Here is a 19,905-nt window from a genome sequence, read left to right as displayed (position 1 = left end):
CCCCCGCAAACTTTGTCAAATGGTGTGAGAACAACCACCTGGTCTCAATGTGGGCAAAAGAGATGACTACAGACTTAGGAAAGCACAGGTCGATGACTCTTCATTGCACATTAATTCTTTGCTGTGCACATAACAGATAATCTAACATGGACCCAGAAGACCTCCTTATTAGACAAGAAGGTACAGCAGCTTCTGGACTTTCTGAGGAGATTAAGGCGTGCAAGACTCTCCACCCTCATTCTAACAACTTTCCACAGGAGCACCATCGAGTGTCCTGTCTGGCTGTACTATTGTGTGGTACAGAAGCTGCAAGGCTTTGGATCACAGGGCCCTACAGAGGACAGTAAAAACCACCAAGAGTAAACGACCCAATATAAAGTGGTCAGCTCTATAATTCAAAAAGTCAAATGGGGGATTGGCACGTCCAAATTTTAAATTGTATCACTGGACACTTATATTAAAAAGTCTTAGCTTTTGGATGGAGGAGGATAAAGTTTCGTCATGGAAAAATATAGAACAAGAGCTAATAGCACCAATAAGGTTGAAGGACTTTTTCCTTATAGGTATGTCTACCAAAAAATGTGATTTGTATTACGGTCCAATTTTAACCCATATGCTACAAGTGTTTAGAGCAGCAGAAAAATTCCTAAAATTTAAAAGCGTATGGTGCAGATCTTCTGCATTATGGAACAATAATCATCTTCTATCTGGGGAGAAACCATTCACTAACAGAACTTGGAAGGATTAAGGTATTATTACCCTTCAAGATATTAATGGGGCAAGTACTATCCTTAGCTTTCAAGAACTGGTATCTCAATATAATATTGAAAAACACTCTCTTTTCTTCTACTTTAGAGTAAGATCAGCTTGAAAAGCCTACGGAGTTCCCTGGGGGTCAGATTTAAAGGACCATCTCATTTTAAGTTGGATACAGAGTGCTCCAGGACAGATAGTGTCATATATCTATGATAAATTAAACTCCCAGAAATATATGCCCACATCAAGAATAAAAGCCTGGGATAGGGACATATCTGAATTGGGACAAGACTTAGACTGGGATGCGATTTGGGATAATGCTTCGAAAAACCCAAAGCACTTGAAATTTTATCATAGAGCAGATTTAACACCGAGAATTAGACATCAAATGGGACTGGTTCCTGACCCATATTGCTCATTTTGCCCCCACGGAACCATTGGCTCTTTTATACGTGTTGTATGGGAATGTCCAGGGGTTTTTGGTTTGTGGGGGAAGGTTATCAGTACTCTTACAGAACTAACAGGGGTACAATTACCAATGGACCATGCTGTACATCTTCTAAATGATGACTCCTACCTTTCCCTTACAGAAAAAAACATGCAAGTCTGGCTGGCAGGCCTGACTGGAGCCAAGAAGATCGTAGTCCAGCGTTGGAAACCTCCCCATGATATTTCATATACTCACTGGCTTCGCAGCTTTATGGACATTTCTTACCAGGAATTATCATCAGCAAGAGTAAATGACGCATGGCCCATCACAATCTTAATGTGGACAAATCTGATATCTACCAAAAGCTCTTCTGTTAAAATAGGAATGCTCTGTCTGTGTATGCACTACTATTCAGTTGGTTGGTGGAGGGGAGAGGAATGGGGGTGAGAGAGTAGTGGAGAGGAGGTTGGGGATGAGGAAGAGGATGAGAGGTGGAGGAGGGGATGCTGATGAAGGTTGGGGGGTGGCTGGGTTAAACAGTCAAAATGTAATCGGCAACTGGTTGCATTGAATGTAATTTGTTGGTGTTGCGGTAAAAATTAATGATTTTTTAAAAAACCACTAAGAGTATCACTAGGGTATTTGTCCCATTTACCAGAAGCGTTGTATACAAAGCGTTGTTGAAGATCCCTACCACCCACCCCACAATCTCTTTGACTCATTACCGTCAGGAAGGAGGGACAAAAACATCAGGACTAGAACTGCGAGACCGGTTAACAGATTCTTCCCTCAGGCTGTGAGACTAATGAATACCCTGCCACCACTCAGGTCTCATCGATACGACAGTGAGCTGTTTACAATCTATTGGACTATTTACTGTTTACCTGTGCTGCGCAGTACCTGCACTTCGAATTATCATCTTCACAGATTCTATTTCTAGACTTTGAAATCTATTCCTTACTTCAGTTGTAAATGATGATGGAGACAGCAGCCAGAGAACTGGAAATGAATACCAATGAATTGATCCACTTGACCTGAAACAGGAGTGTGTGGGCCATGGCAGTCAAAGCTCAAACTGGGCACGGCACCTGATGAAGATGATGATGATGATGAGACAGTAGGGGAGAGCTGTGAGGCCTCGGTTGCAGCCAGGACTAGGCCTCAAGCTGCAGGCTTGCCTGTTGCAGCAGCCTAGGAGAGAAGACGCCAGAGGCGGTGTAGCACCGCACCCATGCTGGGTTGGGGGCTGGCCCCTCCCATCAGCGCTGCCATCCAATGTTCAATCGGTGGAATAACAATATGGATTGTGTGCATGAGTGCGTATGTTCGTCTGCTGACTGCAGAGAATGGCATGTTCTTGCTAGTAACACCCATGCACAGCAGCTTACAGGACATGTTACTCAGGGGCTTGGGCTATTTTTTTTGTGTGACTGTATGTTTACTTACTATCTTATATGTGCTATATGTGCCCTGTGCAGTGTGTGACTGTTGATACCGTGTCTTGCACCATGGCCCCACAGGAACGCTGTTTTGTTTGGCAGTACTCATAGGTATTCCTGTATGATAATTACACTTAAACTTGGACCATATGTTTTGTTGGTGCACCGTGGTCTGGAGGAGCAAAAGGGTGCCAATACTGACCCCTGTGGTGGCAGACTACTAAGTCACCAACCTCCATTTCAAGAAACAGCCTTCAGCCATCCACTTAGCCAATTTTGAATCTAGATTGGATTTCAATTCGGATTGGTAAATATACCTCCTCCACAATCTCCATCAGCACAGGCAACCAAAAGGCTGCATGCTTAGCTCCCTGCTCTACTCATTTTATACTTATAACTGTGAAACTAAGCACAGCTCCAGTGCCATATTTACATTTGCTGACAACATCACTGCTGCTGGCCAAATCAAAGGTAGTGACAAGTCAGAATATAGGAGTGAGGTTAAAAACTTGGCTGAGTGGTGGCACAACAGCCTCTCAATGTCAGTAAACCAAGAAATTGATTATCAAGAAGGAAACTGAAGGTTCATGAGCTAGTCCTCACAGGGACCAGAGGTGGAGAGGGTCAGCAACGTTAAATCCCTTGGTCATCATTTTAGAGGATCTGTCCTGGGCCCAGCACATAAGTGCCATTAGAAAGAAAACACGGTAGCAGCTCTACATCCTTAGAAGGTTGTGAAGATTCGGCATGACACCTAAAACTTTTGACAAACTTCTTTATATTGGTGGTGGAGATTATATTGACAGATTGGAATGGACCTGGCATGGAAGCACCAATTGAATTGATTTTATTTCTTATATCCTTCACATACATGAGAAGTAAAAATCTTTACCTAACTTATCTTTAAGTTAGATGTGGCCCTTGTGGCTAAAGGGATCAGGGGGTATGGAGAGAAAGCAGGTACAGGGTTCTGAGTTGGATGATCAGCCATGATCATACTGAATGGCGGTGCAGGCTCGAAGGGCCGAATGGCCTACTCCTGCACCTATTTTCTATGTTTACATTACGTCTCCATCTAAATGTGCAATGTGCAATCATAGTAATTTATAATCATTTATAATAAACAGAACAGTCAATGTAATAGAGTACACTCAAATCAGCGTGAGTTCATCAGTCTGTTGGCCTGGTGGAAGAAGCTGTCCTGGAGTCTGTTGGTCCTGGCTTTTATGTTGCGGTACCACTTCCCAGATGGTAGCAGCTGGAATAGATTGCGGTTGGGACGGCTCTGATCCCCAATGATCCTACGGGCCCTTTTTACACACCTGTCCTCGTAAATGCCCTGAATCATGGTAAGATCACAACTACTGATGTGCTGGGCTGTCCGCACCACTCTCTGCAGAGTCCTGCGATTGAGGGAGGTACAGTTCCCATACCAAGCAGTGATGCAGCCAGTCAGGATGCTCTCAATTGTGCCCCCATAGAAAGTTCTTAGGATTTGGCGGCTCGCACCAAACTTCAACCATCTGAGGTGGAAGAGGCGCTGTTGTGCCTTTTTCACCACACAGCCGGTATGTACAGACCACGTGAGATCCTCAGTGATGTTTATGCTGAGGAACTTAAAGCTGTTCACCCTCTCAACCTCAGATCCATTGATGTCAATAGGGGTTAGCCCGTCTCTATTCCTCCTGTAGTCCACAACCAGCTCCTTTGTTTTTGCGACATTGAGGGAGAGGTTGTTTTCTTGACACCACTGTGTCCTTGAATGGAAAATCCTATTAAAAAAAAGTGAATATGGCCCCAGTCCAAGTCCTCCCCACCACTGAGCACATCTACACAGAGCGCTGTTGCAGGAAAGCAGCATCCATCATCGAAAGCCCCAACCACCCAGGTCATGTGCCCCTCGTGCTGCTGCCTTCAGAAAGGTGGTACTCACACCACCAGGCTCAGGAACAACTATTGCCCCTCTCCCAACCATCAGGCTCTTGAACCAAAAGAAATAAGATCAATCAACTTCACCTGCCCCATCTCTGAACTGTTCCCACAACCTATGCACTCTCTTTCAAGGACTCTGCTTCTCACGTTCTCGATATTTATTGCTAGCTTATCGATTTATCTAGTATTTGCAGTTTGTTGACTTGCACATTGGTGCTTGGTCCGTCCTGTTAGGTGCACTTTCATTGATTCTATTGTGTTTCTTGGATTTACTATGTATGCCCGCAACAAAACGAGAGGGTTGTACATGGTGACATATACGTATTTTGTCAATAAATCTATTCTGTTCTTTGATATCAGGCCGATCAGCCTATAGCTCCCTGGCTTGTCCTTTTTAAACAACAGAACAACATTAGCCACCTACCAGTCTTCAGAAACAATGAAACAAATATCTGCATAAGGGCCTCCACAGAGTTTCCTCTTTAACTCCCAAAAATCTGAGGCCACACACTGTCCAGACCACCTTCATAAGCTGTAAGGCTGCAAATACCTCTTCCTGGTAATAATGAATGTCTTCCAAAACATAAGACCAGAAGACATAGGAGCAGAATTAGGCCATTTGGCCCATCGAGTCTGCTCCTCTACTCAATCACGGCTGATCCTTTCCCCCTCAACCCCAGTTCCCAACCTTCTCCCTGTAACCTTTGATGCCATGTCCAGTCAAGAACCTATCAAGCTCTGCCTTAAATACACCCAGCGACCTGGTCTCCACAGCTGCCTATGGAAACAAATTCCACAAATTCACCACCTTGGCTACAGAAATGTCTCCGCATCTCTGTTTTGAAAGGGCAGCCCTCTATCCTGAGGCTGTGCCCTCTTGTCCTAGACTCTCCCACCATGGAAAACATCCTTTCCACATCTACTATCTCGGCCTTTCAATGTTCGAAAAGTTACAATGAGATTCCCCTCTCATCCTTCTGAATTCCAGTGAGTACAGACCTAGAGCCATCAAACGTTCCTCGTATGATAACCCTTTCATTCCTGGACTCATACTTGTGAACCTCCTCTGGACCCTCTCCACTAGGATTTCCTTACACATGTCTATATACACTTGTGTTCTTCTCAGTGGTCACAATCATGCCTGGTTTTCTATTATCAAATCATTATGAAATATATTTGTTTCCCTGATCCAAATCATTGCATTCTGTTACAGCTTTACCTTGTATTCCCTCAATACATGATGTAATGATTTCATCCATATGAAGTTAGAAAGACAAGCTTTCATTGTACATTGAAACATGACAATAAACCCATTCCAATGCCATTGAAATAGATGGCCAATAGCTGGGATCTAACCACCAATCCATACAGTCCCCAACTAATCAGAAGTAGCCAACCCTAGGAACATTCCTTATTCCAACTCTTCACTTTGCTAATGGATTTTCAATCAATGTCTATTACCCATGATACTCGTTCTCTAACTTCGCCGAATGTGACCTAGCCTTCCAAAAAATTTCAAGTACTCCATTAATCCTCGCGTTACCTCTCCTAGTCACATCTACGGAGCAGACAGATTTGTGTTGCCAGTTGCCTCTCATGCACGGTAAGAGTTGTGGGGCTTAATCCAATGATGAGAACAGGAAGTCATCACTGTGGCTGAGAGTGACTCTGTCTCTGGTGCCAGGGTCAGGGATGTCTTAAAAAAAAGTATAGAATATTTTGATAGGGGAGGGAGAGTAGCCAGAGATCATGATACAAATTGGTATTAAAGTCCTGCAAAGTGATTTGGGACAAAATATCAAACAGTTGGAGCTCCAGAGACATAATCTCAGGACCACAATCTGTGCCACGTCAGTGAAGGTAGAAATCATAGGAGACACAAACGAAAGAATAATGGCTCAGGAGCTGGTATAGGAGTGAGGGCTTTAGGTACTTAGAAAGTTGGGATAGCCCCTGATGTAGGTGGACCCTGCACAATGAGAACATTGCACCCTCTTCTGAAGCAGGCCTTCCATATATTCTTGCTGGGAGGTGTGGTAGGATGGTTGAAACTAAATTGGCAAGAGCAGAAAGATAGATAGATAGATAGATACTTCATTCATCCCCATGGGCTATGCAGAAAGTGGGGAGAGCAGACAGGCTAGGAAGCATGGGTGGGCTGTAAGATGAAAGTGAATACTCAGACATTCCATAATTACACTAGGAGCAGGAAAAGGCTCCAAAGGGATAATATAATCGATGTGTGCAGCAAAGAAATGTGGACAAGGTCCTCAATAAACACTTCTCATTTGTATTCACCAAGGAGGTCGTGAAAGATAGGCATCTGTGGAAAATCAGGAGTGGAGCAGGAAGGAAGGGGAGATGCTGTAAGTCGTGGGAAGAATAGTTGATAAAACCTAATGTGAACTGTCCCAGTTCTGCCAGTCAGAGGAAGGTGGCAGTGGAAAAAGGTTAGTTGGGTCTGTTATCAAGAAAGCAAAGAGGCTCAAAGCCTCTGATGGGGATGGAAGCTTAGAGGAATGGTGGAAAATAACGCAGTTCAGGCCAGGGAAATGAGAGCTGTTGAAGTGATTATCATCTGAAGTGTTGCAGATAAATATAGTTAGGGACTGAACCAGTCTCCAATCCAAAACAAAGTCGAGACAGGCAGACACAAGTTCAGTAGGACAGGAGTAGGCAGAAACAATGGGCCTACAGGAGCAGTTAAGTTTATGGATCTTCAATCAGAGGTAGTAACAGGCAGTAAGGGATAGGGAAACTATGAGATGGGAGGCTACAGATGGGAAGTGATGAGGTTGGTGATGGTGCAGAAGGCAATGGCTGATGCTTCACTACATTCCTGGTTCAGGGATAAGAGGAGCAGAATAAAAGGGAAATGCCTTTAAGGTGACGGGAAAATGTTCTCAAGAGATCCAAAAGGAAAACAGTTTCTCACGCTGAGAATGGCTGATATCGGGAACTCACTGTCAGAGCAGGGAGCAGGAGGCCGAGACATTTAGGTAACAAGCTAAATAAGTAACGCACAGGAGAGTAAGAATTAACATGTGAGGATGGAATTAAAGCTGAGGAGGAAAACGGTCGGCGTGGGCACGGCTAGGCCGAAGAACCAGTTTCCGTGCAGCGCAAGGTGAAGTAAGTCCTCCGAGTCCCGGGATACCGGAGGAGGATGACCGTCTGCCCACCAGGCCACACCGAGGCGGCAGGAGGGAGAGCACGCCTCCCACGGAGGAGCCGGGGTAGGGTGGAGGGAGGGAGAGGGGCCGGCGGCACCGAAAACAGCCGCTAAAGACACTCACGTGACCCCATCTCGCTGCGTCATCGCGGAGCACCGTTAACGACCCACCGCCACGTGCGACCGGCAACCGTACAATCGGCGGAGCGCACACGTCACTTCCTGCACCACCGGCTGGCGGGCACCAGCGCCCCCTGCTGGCAGTAATCCGACCAAGCCTCAGAACCACAAGAGGCCCGTTTTGGTGTGGCCCGGGTAAGAGGCAAAGCGAGATGAGGGTGAATGCGGAGTTCTGAGTCAGCAGCTCGTAGAGGGACTACTTACTTTCTGCCCGTTTCACTATTATCAGTCGTGGGTGGAGACTCAGAAATACTGTTGCACTCTGATGTAGAATGATTCTTCAGTATTGTTTCTAAAACAATTTAGTTTCACCAAGAAGGGTGGCTAGCCCTGAGCTAAACCCCCCAGCCTGTTTGGCATGGATGTCCCTACCAAAGCAGAAAGTCCTGACTCCGGTCAGCAGAGCTTTCTAAGTCATTGAGGCACGGAAACCTCCAAACCTCAAGTTTATGGTGCATAAGGAATGTTAGAACAAAACTGTGGCAGCCCAGACACACAATTGGGGAGGTGGGGGGGAGACCTATCAAGAAGATTCACTCGTGGCATTTTTTGATGAGGCCACAAAGTAAGATTTGACATTAGCTTTCAGGAGAAGCCAGAGACTGGAAGAAAGTGGTCACCTCTCTGACTAGAGGTGCGAGACCAGTGGTGTGTCACAGGGGAAGGTGCTGAGACTACTGTTGTTCCTCACCTCAGTCATCAAGTTGCATGACTATGTGGTAAACTGCATCAGGAAATTTGCAAATAGCACCAAGATTGTAGGCGGAGCAGTCAGCCAGGAAGCCAATCAAAGGTTACATCAGAATTTGATCCAGCTGCAAGAATGAGCTGAAAAACAGCAGGGCACCACATCACACATGGGCACACGAAGGATAGTGGACGCACAAAGACATTCGCAAACCCTTTCCTACAGTCACGGCCCCCGCTTGCGTGAGATCAACTGCCAGCCAAAGGAAACACGGGGATCGAACCCACGACCTTGGCGTTATTAGCACCACACTCTGACCAACTGAGCTAACCGTCCTCACCTGGGTGGGTGCGTGTGCCCACTGCCAGTCCAAGGGTCTGCAGAGACACGGGCTGCTCAGTCTCAGTCATCACAGCCTTTTGACAGCGGCTTGTGCCACACTGGGCCAGGCGGCTTGGCGGCAGCAAGCAACTGCGGCCATTGATGATGGCTGCTCAGATGGCAAAGGCTGAGCCAAAGCTGAGAATGGGCGCTTTGCTAGTACTAAGTGTAGTTGGCTGCTGATTATTGTGCCTTGACAGCAGAGCAGGGTGCTTGCATTTCTACGCTGAGTGGCAAGCGGAGAGTGTGTGAGGGGGAGAGAAAGAAAAAAATCAGGGCTTCATAGTGGGGACAATTCAGGAGACGACACACCTGGTATTTCAGACAGTCTCCCGTCGAAGTACGAACCAGGCCTGAGCCTGCTTAGCTTCCGAGATCAGCTGTTTTAAGACAGGTATGGCCATAGACACCAACCAATGGTGCCTCACACCACTTAACCAGCATTCAGTGACTACCAAGATGCCCGAAGTCCACTGTTTTTTCTTTCCATTCCTCTGGCTTCACATCTAACCTTACGCTTGCGACCCATTCACTCACACCCTACACTCTTCCCTCCTGTTTTCACCTCTCCTCTCTGACCTGCCCTCCTCTCCTCACAATTCACTCTGCTCCACCGCACTGCACTGCTTGCTGCTCACAATAGCCACCACCTCACAATGTTTGCTCTACACACACACACACACACACACACACACACACACACACACACACACACACACACACACACACACACACACACACACACACACACACACACACACACACACACACACACACACACACACACACACACACACACACACACACACCTGAGATAAGGGGTAGGATGTAGAAGTATTTGGAGACATAGATGTTAAAGATGCTCCAATAGAACCATAGAACATTACAGCACAGAAACAGGCCTTTTGGCCCTTCTTGGCTGTGCCGAACCATTTTTCTGCCTAGCCCCACTGACCTGCACCTGGACCATATCCCTCCATACATGTACCTCTCCAAGTTTTTCTTAAATGTTAAAAGTGAGCCCGCATTTACAACTCCATCTGGCAGCTCATTCCACACTCCCACCACTCTCTGTGTGAAGAAGCCCCCCCCCCAACGTTCCCTTTAAACTTTTCCCCCTTCACCCTTAACCCATGTCCTCTGGTTTTTTCCTCCCCTAGCCTCAGTGGAAAAAGCCTGCTTGCATTCACTCTATCTATACCCATCATAACTTTTATATACCTCTATCAACTCTCCCCTCATTCTTCTACACTCCAGGGAATAAAGTCCTAGCCTATTCAACGTTTCTCTGTAACTCAGTTTCTCAAGTCCCGGCAACATCCTTGTAAACCTCCTCTGCACTCTTTCAACCTTAATATCCTTCCTGTAATTCGGTGACCAAAACTGCACACAATACTCCAAATTCGGCCTCACCAATGCCTTATACAACCTAACCATAACATTCCAACTCTTATACTCAGTACTTTGATTTATAAAGGCCAATGTACCAAAAGCTCTCTTTATGACCCTATCTACCTGTGATGCCACTTTTAGGGAATTTTGTATCTGTATTCCCAGATCCCTCTGTTCTACTGCACTCCTCAGTGTCCTACCATTTACCTTGTATGTTCTACCTTGGTTTGTCCTTCCAAAGTGCAATACCTCACACTTGTCTGTATTAAACTCCATCTGCAATTTTTCAGCCCATTTTTCCAGCTGATCCAAATCCCTCTGCAAGCTTTGAAAACCTTCCTCACTGTCCACTACACCTCCAATCTTTGTACCATCAGCAAATTTGCTGATCCAATTTACCACATTATCATCCAGATCATTGATATAGATGACAAATAACAATGGATCCAGCACTGATCCCTGTGGCACACCACTAGTCACAGGCCTCCACTCAGAGAAGCAATCCTCCACTACCACTCTCTGGCTTCTTCCATTGAGCCAATGTCTAATCCAATTTACTACCTCACCATGTATACCTAGTGACTGAATCTTCCTAACTAACCTCCCATGTGGGACCTTGTTAAAGGCCTTACCAAAGTCCATGAAGACAACATCCACTGCCTTCCCTTCATCCACTTTCTTTTCTTTTTAAATCTTTTTATTAATTTTTTAAACAAACATAAATGAAACATGAATACAAAGTGTTTGAGAGTACATAATTAATAGTTTAAGTAGACATTCAAATATATAGTAATCAGTATATATAGCCTCCCAAACTCAAAGTATTTATGAACAGAAGAGACAAAAAGAAAAAAAAACCAAAAAAAAGAGAAAGGAAAAAAAACTAACCAACATGGGCCATTGCATAATGTTAAATACATACAGTAGTGCCAATAACTCCAAACCTCCATCCAAATAATTAAGGATAATCAAAGTGAGGTTTAGGAAAAGACAATTTAACTCATATGAAAATGTTGAATAAATGGTTTCCAAGTTTCTTCAAATTTAACTGAAGGGTCAAAAACAACACTTCTAATTTTTTCTAAACTCAAACAAGAGATAGTTTGAGAGAACCACTGAAATATAGTTGGAGGATTAATTTCTCTTTTTTTGGGGGGTTATTTTTTTTTCTTTTTGTCTCTTTTGTTCATAAATACTTTGAGTTTGGGAGGCTATATATACTGATTATTATATATTTGAATGTCTACTTAAACTATTAATTATGTACTCTTAAACACTTTGTATTCATGTTTCATTCATCCACTTTCCTGGTAACCTCCTCAAAAAACTAATAGATTTGTTAAACATGACCTACCACGCACAAAGCCATGTCGACTCTCCCTAATAAGTCTCTGTCTATCTAAATACTTGTAGGTCCTATCTCTGAGAACTCCTTCCAATAATTTACCTACTACCGACGTCAAACTTACCAGCCTATAATTTCCTGGATTACTTTTAGAGCCTTTTTTAAACAACGGAACAACATGAGCTATCCTCTAATTCTCCGGCACCTCACCCGTAGGTAACAACATTTTAAATATATCTGCCAGGGCCCCTGCAATTTCAACACTAGTCTCCTTCAAGGTCCGAAGGAATACCCTGTCAGGTCCTGGGGATTTATCTACTCTGATGTGCCTCAAGATAGCAAGCACCTCCTCCTCTTCAATCTGTATAGGTTCCATGACCTCACTACTTGTTTGCCTTATTTCCATTGACTCCATGCCAGTTTCCTTAGTAAATACAGATGCAATAAAACCATTTAAGATCTACCACATTTCTTTTGGTTCCATACATAGCCGACCACTCTGATCTTCAAGAGGACCAATTTTATCCCTTACTATCCTTTTGCTCTTAATATGCCTGTAGACTTCACCCTGACTGCCAAAGCTACCTCATGTCTTCTTTTAACCCTCCTGATTTCTTTCTTAAGTATTTTTTTGCGTTTTATACCCCTCAAGTACCTTATTTGTTTCCTGTTTCCTATACATGTCATACATCTCTCTCTTCTTCTTTATCAGAGTTCTAATATCCCTCGAGAACCAAGGTTCTTTATCCTTATTCACTTTGCCTTTAACCCTGACAGGAACATACAAACTCTGTACTCTCAAAATTTCTCCTTTGAAGGCCTCCCACTTACCAACCACATCCTTGCCAGAGAACAACCTGTCCCAATCCACGCTTTTTAGATCCTTTCTCATTTCTTCAAATTTGGCCTTTTTCCAGTTTGGAACCTCAACCCGAGGACCAGATCTATTTTTATCCATGATCAAGTTGAAACTAATGGTGTTATGATCACTGAAACCAAAGTGTTCCCCTGCATACACTTCCATCCACTGCCCTAACTCGTTTCCTAATAGGAGATATAATATTGCATCCTCTCTAGTCGCTACCTCTATATATTGATTTAGAAAACTTTCCTGAACACATTTTACAAACTCTGACCCGTCTAGACGTTTAACAGTTTGGGAGTCCCAATCAATACGTGGAAAATTAAAATCCCCTACTGTCACAACTTTGTGTTTCCAGCAGTTGTCTGCTATCTCTCTGCAGATTTGCTCCTCCAATTCTCGCTGACTTGGGTGGTCTATAATACAACCCCATTAATGTGGTCATACCTTTCCTGTTTCTCAGCTCCACCCATGTGGCCTTGGTGGACAAGCCCTCTAAGCTGTCCCACCCGAGCACTGTTGTAACATTTTCCCTGACTAGCAATGCCACCCCCCCCCACCCCCACCCTTCATCCCTCTGCCTCTATCACGTATGAAACATCGGAACCCTGGAACATTAAGCTGCCAGTCCTGCCCCTCCTGTAGCCAAGTTTCACTAATGGATACAATGTCATAATTCCACGTGTTAATCCACTCCCTCAGCTCATCAGCCTTCCCCGCAATACTCCTCTCATTTAAATAGACACACCTCAAGATTATCACCACCACTCAAAACCCTTCTATTTGTGACTTTGCATGAAACTTTATCATTTATTTTCATTATCATTTATTTACTATCTACTCTGGCACTCTGGTTCCCGTCCTCCTGCAAATCTGGTTTAAACCCCCCCCCCCCCCCCCCATAGCACTAACAAACCTCCCTGCAAGGATATTGGTCCCCCTGTAGATCAGGTGTAACCCGTCTCTCTTGTACAGGTCTCACCTGCCCCAGACGAGGTCCCAATGATCCTGAAATCTGAAACCCTGCCCCCTACCGTGGTTCCTCAGCCACGTGTTCATCCTCCAGAGCATCCTATTCTTACCCTCACTGGCACGTGGCACAGGTAGCAATCCTGAGATTACCACCCTCGAGGTCCTGCTTTTTAACTTCCTACCAAGCTCTCTATACTCACTCTTCAGGACCTCCTCACTCTTTCTTCCTACGTCATTGTGTACCACGACATCTGGCTGCTCACCCTCCCATTTCAGAATGCTGTGCACGCGATCAGAGACATCCCTGACCCTGGCTCCCAGGAGGCAACAAACCATCCGGGAGTCTCTGTCGCAACCACAGAACCTCCTGCCTGTACCTCTAACTATCGAGTCTCCTATCAATACCACTTTCCTGTTGTTCCCCCCTCCCTTCTGCACTGCAGAACCAGACTCAGTGCCAGAGATCCGGCTGCTGCAGCTTGTCCCAGGTAAGTCATCCCCCCCCCCTCCCCAACAGTACCCAAATCGGTATACTTGTTGTTGAGGGGAATGGCCACAGGGGAGCCCTGCCCTGCCTGCCCTTTCCCCTTCCCTCGCCTGACGGTAACCCAATTACCTATGCGCTGTTCCTTTGACGTAACTGCCTCCCTGTAGCTATCTATAAATTCCTCATTCTCCCGAATGATCTGGAGGTCATCCAGCTCCTGCTCCAGTTTCCTAACGCCAGTGGTCCCCAACCACCGGGCCGCAAGGAAACGATATGATGTGGCGATATGAAACGATATGAGACAGCTGCACTTTTCCTCATTCCCTGTCACGCCCACTGTTGATCTTGAATGCACACGAGGTCATCAGTCACCTAAACGCAGTGATACCCTCGCGCTGGGGATCACTGGTTGGCCTCGGATAACCGGCCGCTTCGCGTGGCCAGTGAGAAGTGCTGTTGCTACTGGCTTGGAGATGGACACCGCCTCTAAACCTGTTTAGCGCACCGAGTGTTCATGGGGAACCCGGGGCTAAAATATTCGCAGACGACCTAATTCGGGCTCAGGGTTTCATAAGTAGTAGAGCAGCCACCTCTCTGCGATCTACTGAAAGTCATCCCTTGAGTCAAACTTTTGTCAGCCGATAGATCCTACCGATCTACAAAGGGGGTGGGCGGGCACCCTGTCTCACTCCTTGCTCGGTCAGTTGCTCCCTTCGGACTGTGACCGCCGCAGTCCCAGTACGGGGACCTCTGGCCCTTACCTTGTCCTCTCGCCCCACCCACGACTAGCCGCACCTGGCCAAGGCATCTGGCAGCGGGCGGGCAGGAGGCTGGAGTTCAGCCCGGAGGCTGTCTAATGAGGCAATGAAGCCCTCAAAACTGCTTCAGCACCTTGAGTACAAGCACCCTGCACTTAAAGACAAACCCGTTAAGTTTTTTGAGCAGAAAAACGTGAGCAAGCGGGACAGAAGCAAGTGCTGAGAGTCACAAAAATTAAATTGTGGAATAGACAGGACATAAGGAACCCCCTTAAGAGTATCGCTGTCTCCCATCACCCCTCGATGGGACCATCTTGTTCCAGGGAAACAAGCCCAGGGCTCCCACTGATTCAGCGATATTGGTGCATTGCAATGATTTTATATGTTCATATGAGGAAAATATGCACTGTGTGTTTAATATTAAATTCGTTAGATAATCCCTTTTAGAAATGAAATTGAGTGCATTAGCCACTTATAAGTGACTCATAGTTGACTTATCACCTATATTCCGGTCGTGATTAACACCACCCCCTTGTTGGCCAGTCTGCAAGAATATTGTCAACATTAAAGTGGTTCCTGGTGCATAAAAGGTTGGTGACCCCTGCCTAACGCAGTTTGTTAGGAGCTGCAGCTGGATGCACTTCCTGCAGGTGTCGTTGTCAGGGACACTGGAGGTCTCCCTGACTTCCCACATCCTGCAAGAGGAGTGTTCCAACGTCCTGCCTGGCATTCTCTCTACTGTAAACAAACAAAACTTACCGGAACCTACCCTCGCCTCTGCCTGTTCACACCGAAGCCTGTTGAGCCAAAGCCATCCCACTCTGACTCAGTCCACTCCGACAATGGCCACTACGACGATGGCCGCTGTACGTGGCGGTCTTTTTTTTAAACCTTTGGCGAGCTACGTCACGCGCCTGTGCAGTCTAGCCTCTTTTCCCCGATAAGTTTTTAAAAAATGGCTGCTCTCCGAGATGCCTTCACTTCTTCACTCTCCGCCTCTTGCTTCGATTTAAACCCCTTGTCTTTGGTAGTGACTGGTCATGCCCGACCAACCAATCTGTCAGATTGGTTGAGGAGGTGAACAGGAATGCTCGTGAGCGCGAGGAGGTGGCTGTTGTAGACCTGGACTCGAGCCAGGCCTTTGAAAAGATCCTAGCTGGGAGGCAGTTCAAGGAGGCTCTGTTGCTTGATGAGGCATTCAGCATGAGACCCCAAGTTGGATGGGACGTCACCTTGAGGGAGATGACAGGCAGTGGTAGTTTCGTGCCTCTGAGTCGATATGCGATGGCGTTTAGAAGAACGAGGGTCGATCTCATTGAAAGCTATCAAGTATTGAAAGGCCGAGATAGAATAGATGTGATGAGGATGTTTCCTATCGTAGTGGTGTCTAGCACCAGAGTCTACAGCCTCAGAGAGATGTCTCTTTACAAAATAGATAACCAGGATTTCTGTAGGCGGTGGGTGGTGGTGATGTGACATTCATTACCGTGGACATCAGTGAATGCAAGGTCAGTGGATATGTTTCAGGCCAAGGTTGATAGGTTCCTGATTAGTGAGGGATTCAAATGCTGTGGGGAGATGGTGGGAGGAAAAGATTGGGAAGGGATAATTAATTAGCCATGATGGGTTTTTTGGAGCAGACTCGTCGGGCCCAACGACCTAACTCCATTTCCACGTCTCCAGCTCTTGCAGGCATGAGGGAACAAAAGATGGGCAAGAACTAGATGGCCCGAAAGGTCTGTTGATCTGCTGGAGCACTCGATGAGTCAACATGCTGACATTTTGACCTACCTTGGCCCACGCAGTGGGGAAAGTGGACGTACTTTATAGAAAGGCATTCGCCAACCCTTTCCTACAGAGAGTCCTCCCGCTTGCGTGAGAGCAGCTGCCGGTTAAGGGAAACGCTTGGACAGTATATGGGGATGGAACCCACCACCTTAGCATTATTAGCAGCAGCTCGCTCTGACCAACGGAGCGAACCATCCTCCCAAGGGTGGGTGAGTCTGCCGTTGCCAATCAGACGGACTGCAGATGGAACAGGCTGGTCCGAGTATGCCATGCCTGGCTGTTGAGAGCATCTTGTACCGTACAGAACCAGCCAGCTAGTCCGCAGTAAACAAATGCCGCCATTGGTGATGCCTGCACAGATGCTGAACGCAAAGACAGAGCTCAGAATGGGCGATTTGCACAAGCACAGCAGAGAGGCGCAAGGTGCACTTGCATCTTGCTAACTGCATGCTTGCTTGGCTGAGAGGGAGAGCCGGCAGTAGGAGACAGCTGAAGCGGGGATCTAAGATGGAGGAAATGAAGGACGTTTCTGAGTGCAGCTGGCTGCTGAGCAAGGAGGAGATTGTTCTACAGTGACTGCATTTGAACGCTGAGTGGCAAACGGAGAGGGAGAGAGAAAAAATATACAGCGAGCGTCCCCTAGTGGGGACAGTTAGTGAGAGCAGCAAAAGCCTACGGCACCTGGTATTCCCAGGCGGTCTCCCATCCAAGTACTAACCAGGCCTGAGCCTGCTTAGCTTCCGAGATCGGGCGTTTTCAGGCTAGTATGGCCGTAGGCAGCAGCACACTGCTCCTCACACTACTTCACCCGCATGCCTGCACTCTCAACTTCTCAGCCGCTTCTCCTCTCTTCTCTTCTCCACTTCTCTGACTTCGCCTCTTACCTTCCCTTTACAGCCCATTCACTCACACCCTACACCCCTCTTCCTTCCCCTTTTCACCTCTCCTCCTTCACCTGCCCTCCTCTCCTCACAATTCAACCACACTGTCTTTTCCTTGCCCACCTGCACGCGAGACACGCCTTTGCAGACCTCCTGCATCTTCAAGGACGTTCTGTCGCTTGAACACGGATTCAGTGCGACCTCCGAAGTTGCACAGTTCATCGCCTCGTGGCAGAAGACTGGGAATGCTGGTTTCGTGGCCCTGCGTCTGTACGAGCTTCCATCTCATCGAAAGCTAGCAAATATTGAAAGGCCGACATAGGATGGATGCGGTGAGCGATCGGGTGTTTCCAATCGAGGTGCTCTCTAGCAGCAGAGGCCGCAGCCGGAACACATGTTGAGGAGTAGTTCGTTGAGCAGAGGCTGGTGCTTGTGGGACCATTCATTGGACGCCAATGTCACTGGGTATGTGATTAGTGCTTGATCAGCAATGAGACAGTGGGATAATTCATCGGCCCAATTCTCATGGGCCTGATTCATTCAGTTCCCACGTCTCATGCTCCTGCAGACTGCGATAATGACGGCTGGCTTCGGACTAGTGGCACCAAGTGCCTGCTTGTCTGCTTGAGCACTCTCTCAGCCCTGTCCTATATTGGACAGCCAGTGGCTGGGCGAAAGGATAGTGCAGGCAGAGGCAGAGGCATGCTCAGACTGCCGCCCGGCTAAAGGAAAGGCGTGGCTTGGACAGTATGGGGATGGAACCCACGACCTCGGCGTTATTAGCACCACGCTCTGACCAACTGAGCTAACCGTCCTCACCTGGGTGGGTGCGTGTGCCCACTGCCAGTCCAAGGGTCTGCAGAGACACGGGCTGCTCAGTCTCAGTCATCACAGCCTTTTGACAGCGGCTTGTGCCACACTGGGCCAGGCGGCTTGGCGGCAGCAAGCAACTGCGGCCATTGATGATGGCTGCTCAGATGGCAAAGGCTGAGCCCAAGCTGAGAATGGGCGCTTTGCGCAAGCCATCTTGTGCCCTTGCCACTTGCTGCCTGCCTGCCTGCCTGCCTGCCGGCTTGCTTGGCTGGACGAGAGTGAGAGGCGGCAGTAGGAGAGTTGTGAAGCGCGGCTGTAAGGAGGAGTCAGTGAAGGATGCCAGTATGTAAGTGTAGTAGGCTGCTGAGGAAAAGCAGATTCTTGTGCCCTGACAGCAGGAGCAGGGTGCTGAGTTTGTGAGCTGAGTGGCCAACGGAGTACGGAGATTGTACTGTATGTGTGTGTGTGAGAGAGAGAGAGAGTGAGCAAAAGAGAGAGCAGCTCCTAGTGGGGACAGTTGGTGAGAGCAGCAAAAGCCTACGGCACCTGGTATTCCCAGGCGGTCTCCCATCCAAGTACTAACCAGGCCTGAGCCTGCTTAGCTTCCGAGATCAGACGGGATCGGGCGTTTTCAGGCTAGTATGGCCGTAGGCAGCAGCACACTGCTCCTCACACTACTTCACCCGCATGCCTGCACTCTCAACTTCTCAGCCGCTTCTCCTCTCTTCTCTTCTCCACTTCTCTGACTTCGCCTCTTACCTTCCCTTTACAGCCCATTCACTCACACCCTACACCCCTCTTCCCTCCCCTTTTCACCTCTCCTCCCTCACCTGCCCTCCTCTCCTCACAATTCAACCACACTGTCTTTTCCTTGCCCACCTGCACGCGAGACACGCCTTTGCAGACCTCCTGCATCTTCAAGGACGTTCTGTCGCTTGAACACGGATTCAGTGCGACCTCCGAAGTTGCACAGTTCATCGCCTCGTGGCAGAAGACTGGGAATGCTGGTTTCGTGGCCCTGCGTCTGTACGAGCTTCCATCTCATCGAAAGCTAGCAAATATTGAAAGGCCGACATAGGATGGATGCGGTGAGCGATCGGGTGTTTCCAATCGAGGTGCTCTCTAGCAGCAGAGGCCGCAGCCGGAACACATGTTGAGGAGTAGTTCGTTGAGCAGAGGCTGGTGCTTGTGGGACCATTCATTGGACGCCAATGTCACTGGGTATGTGATTAGTGCTTGATCAGCAATGAGACAGTGGGATAATTCATCGGCCCAATTCTCATGGGCCTGATTCATTCAGTTCCCACGTCTCATGCTCCTGCAGACTGCGATAATGACGGCTGGCTTCGGACTAGTGGCACCAAGTGCCTGCTTGTCTGCTTGAGCACTCTCTCAGCCCTGTCCTATATTGGACAGCCAGTGGCTGGGCGAAAGGATAGTGCAGGCAGAGGCAGAGGCAGAGGCATGCTCATACTGCCGCCCGGCTAAAGGAAAGGCGTGGCTTGGACAGTATGGGGATGGAACCCACGACCTTGGCGTTATTAGCACCACGCTCTGACCAACTGAGCTAACCGTCCTCACCTGGGTGGGTGCGTGTGCCCACTGCCAGTCCAAGGGTCTGCAGAGACA

The 19,905-nt window shown here is 47.4% G+C and overlaps 1 protein-coding gene, 3 non-coding genes and 1 pseudogene across 5 annotated transcripts in view; all 5 read right to left on the bottom strand.

The window, feature by feature from the left end:
• Positions 1-7,976, bottom strand: part of rpf2 (ribosome production factor 2 homolog) — a 34,160-nt gene extending 26,184 nt beyond the window's left edge. The window contains exon 1 of one of the 2 annotated variants that reach the window (XM_073055911.1): positions 7,854-7,976. In XM_073055911.1, coding sequence (XP_072912012.1) covers positions 7,854-7,876 — 23 coding nt within the window. In that variant the 5' untranslated portion in view covers positions 7,877-7,976. Of the gene's footprint in view, positions 1-6,100; positions 6,232-7,853 lie in introns of those variants that run through there. The other variant, XM_073055912.1, reaches the window with a different exon arrangement.
• A 9,275-nt stretch (positions 7,977-17,251) lies between these two features.
• LOC140733809 (5S ribosomal RNA) lies at positions 17,252-17,360 on the bottom strand (annotated as a pseudogene).
• An 844-nt stretch (positions 17,361-18,204) lies between these two features.
• Positions 18,205-18,278, bottom strand: trnai-aau (transfer RNA isoleucine (anticodon AAU)). The gene has a single exon. It is a non-coding gene; the product is annotated as a tRNA-Ile (tRNA).
• A 532-nt stretch (positions 18,279-18,810) lies between these two features.
• Positions 18,811-18,929, bottom strand: LOC140733872 (5S ribosomal RNA). Its single transcript, XR_012100426.1, has one exon. It is a non-coding gene; the product is annotated as a 5S ribosomal RNA (ribosomal RNA).
• An 850-nt stretch (positions 18,930-19,779) lies between these two features.
• trnai-aau (transfer RNA isoleucine (anticodon AAU)) lies at positions 19,780-19,853 on the bottom strand. Its single transcript has one exon. It is a non-coding gene; the product is annotated as a tRNA-Ile (tRNA).
• Positions 19,854-19,905: the final 52 nt, after the last annotated feature.

Source organism: Hemitrygon akajei, chromosome 9 (genome assembly GCF_048418815.1).
Source record: "Hemitrygon akajei chromosome 9, sHemAka1.3, whole genome shotgun sequence".
Lineage (NCBI taxonomy): Eukaryota > Metazoa > Chordata > Chondrichthyes > Myliobatiformes > Dasyatidae > Hemitrygon > Hemitrygon akajei.
This window is presented reverse-complemented; position numbering and strand designations above follow the sequence as displayed.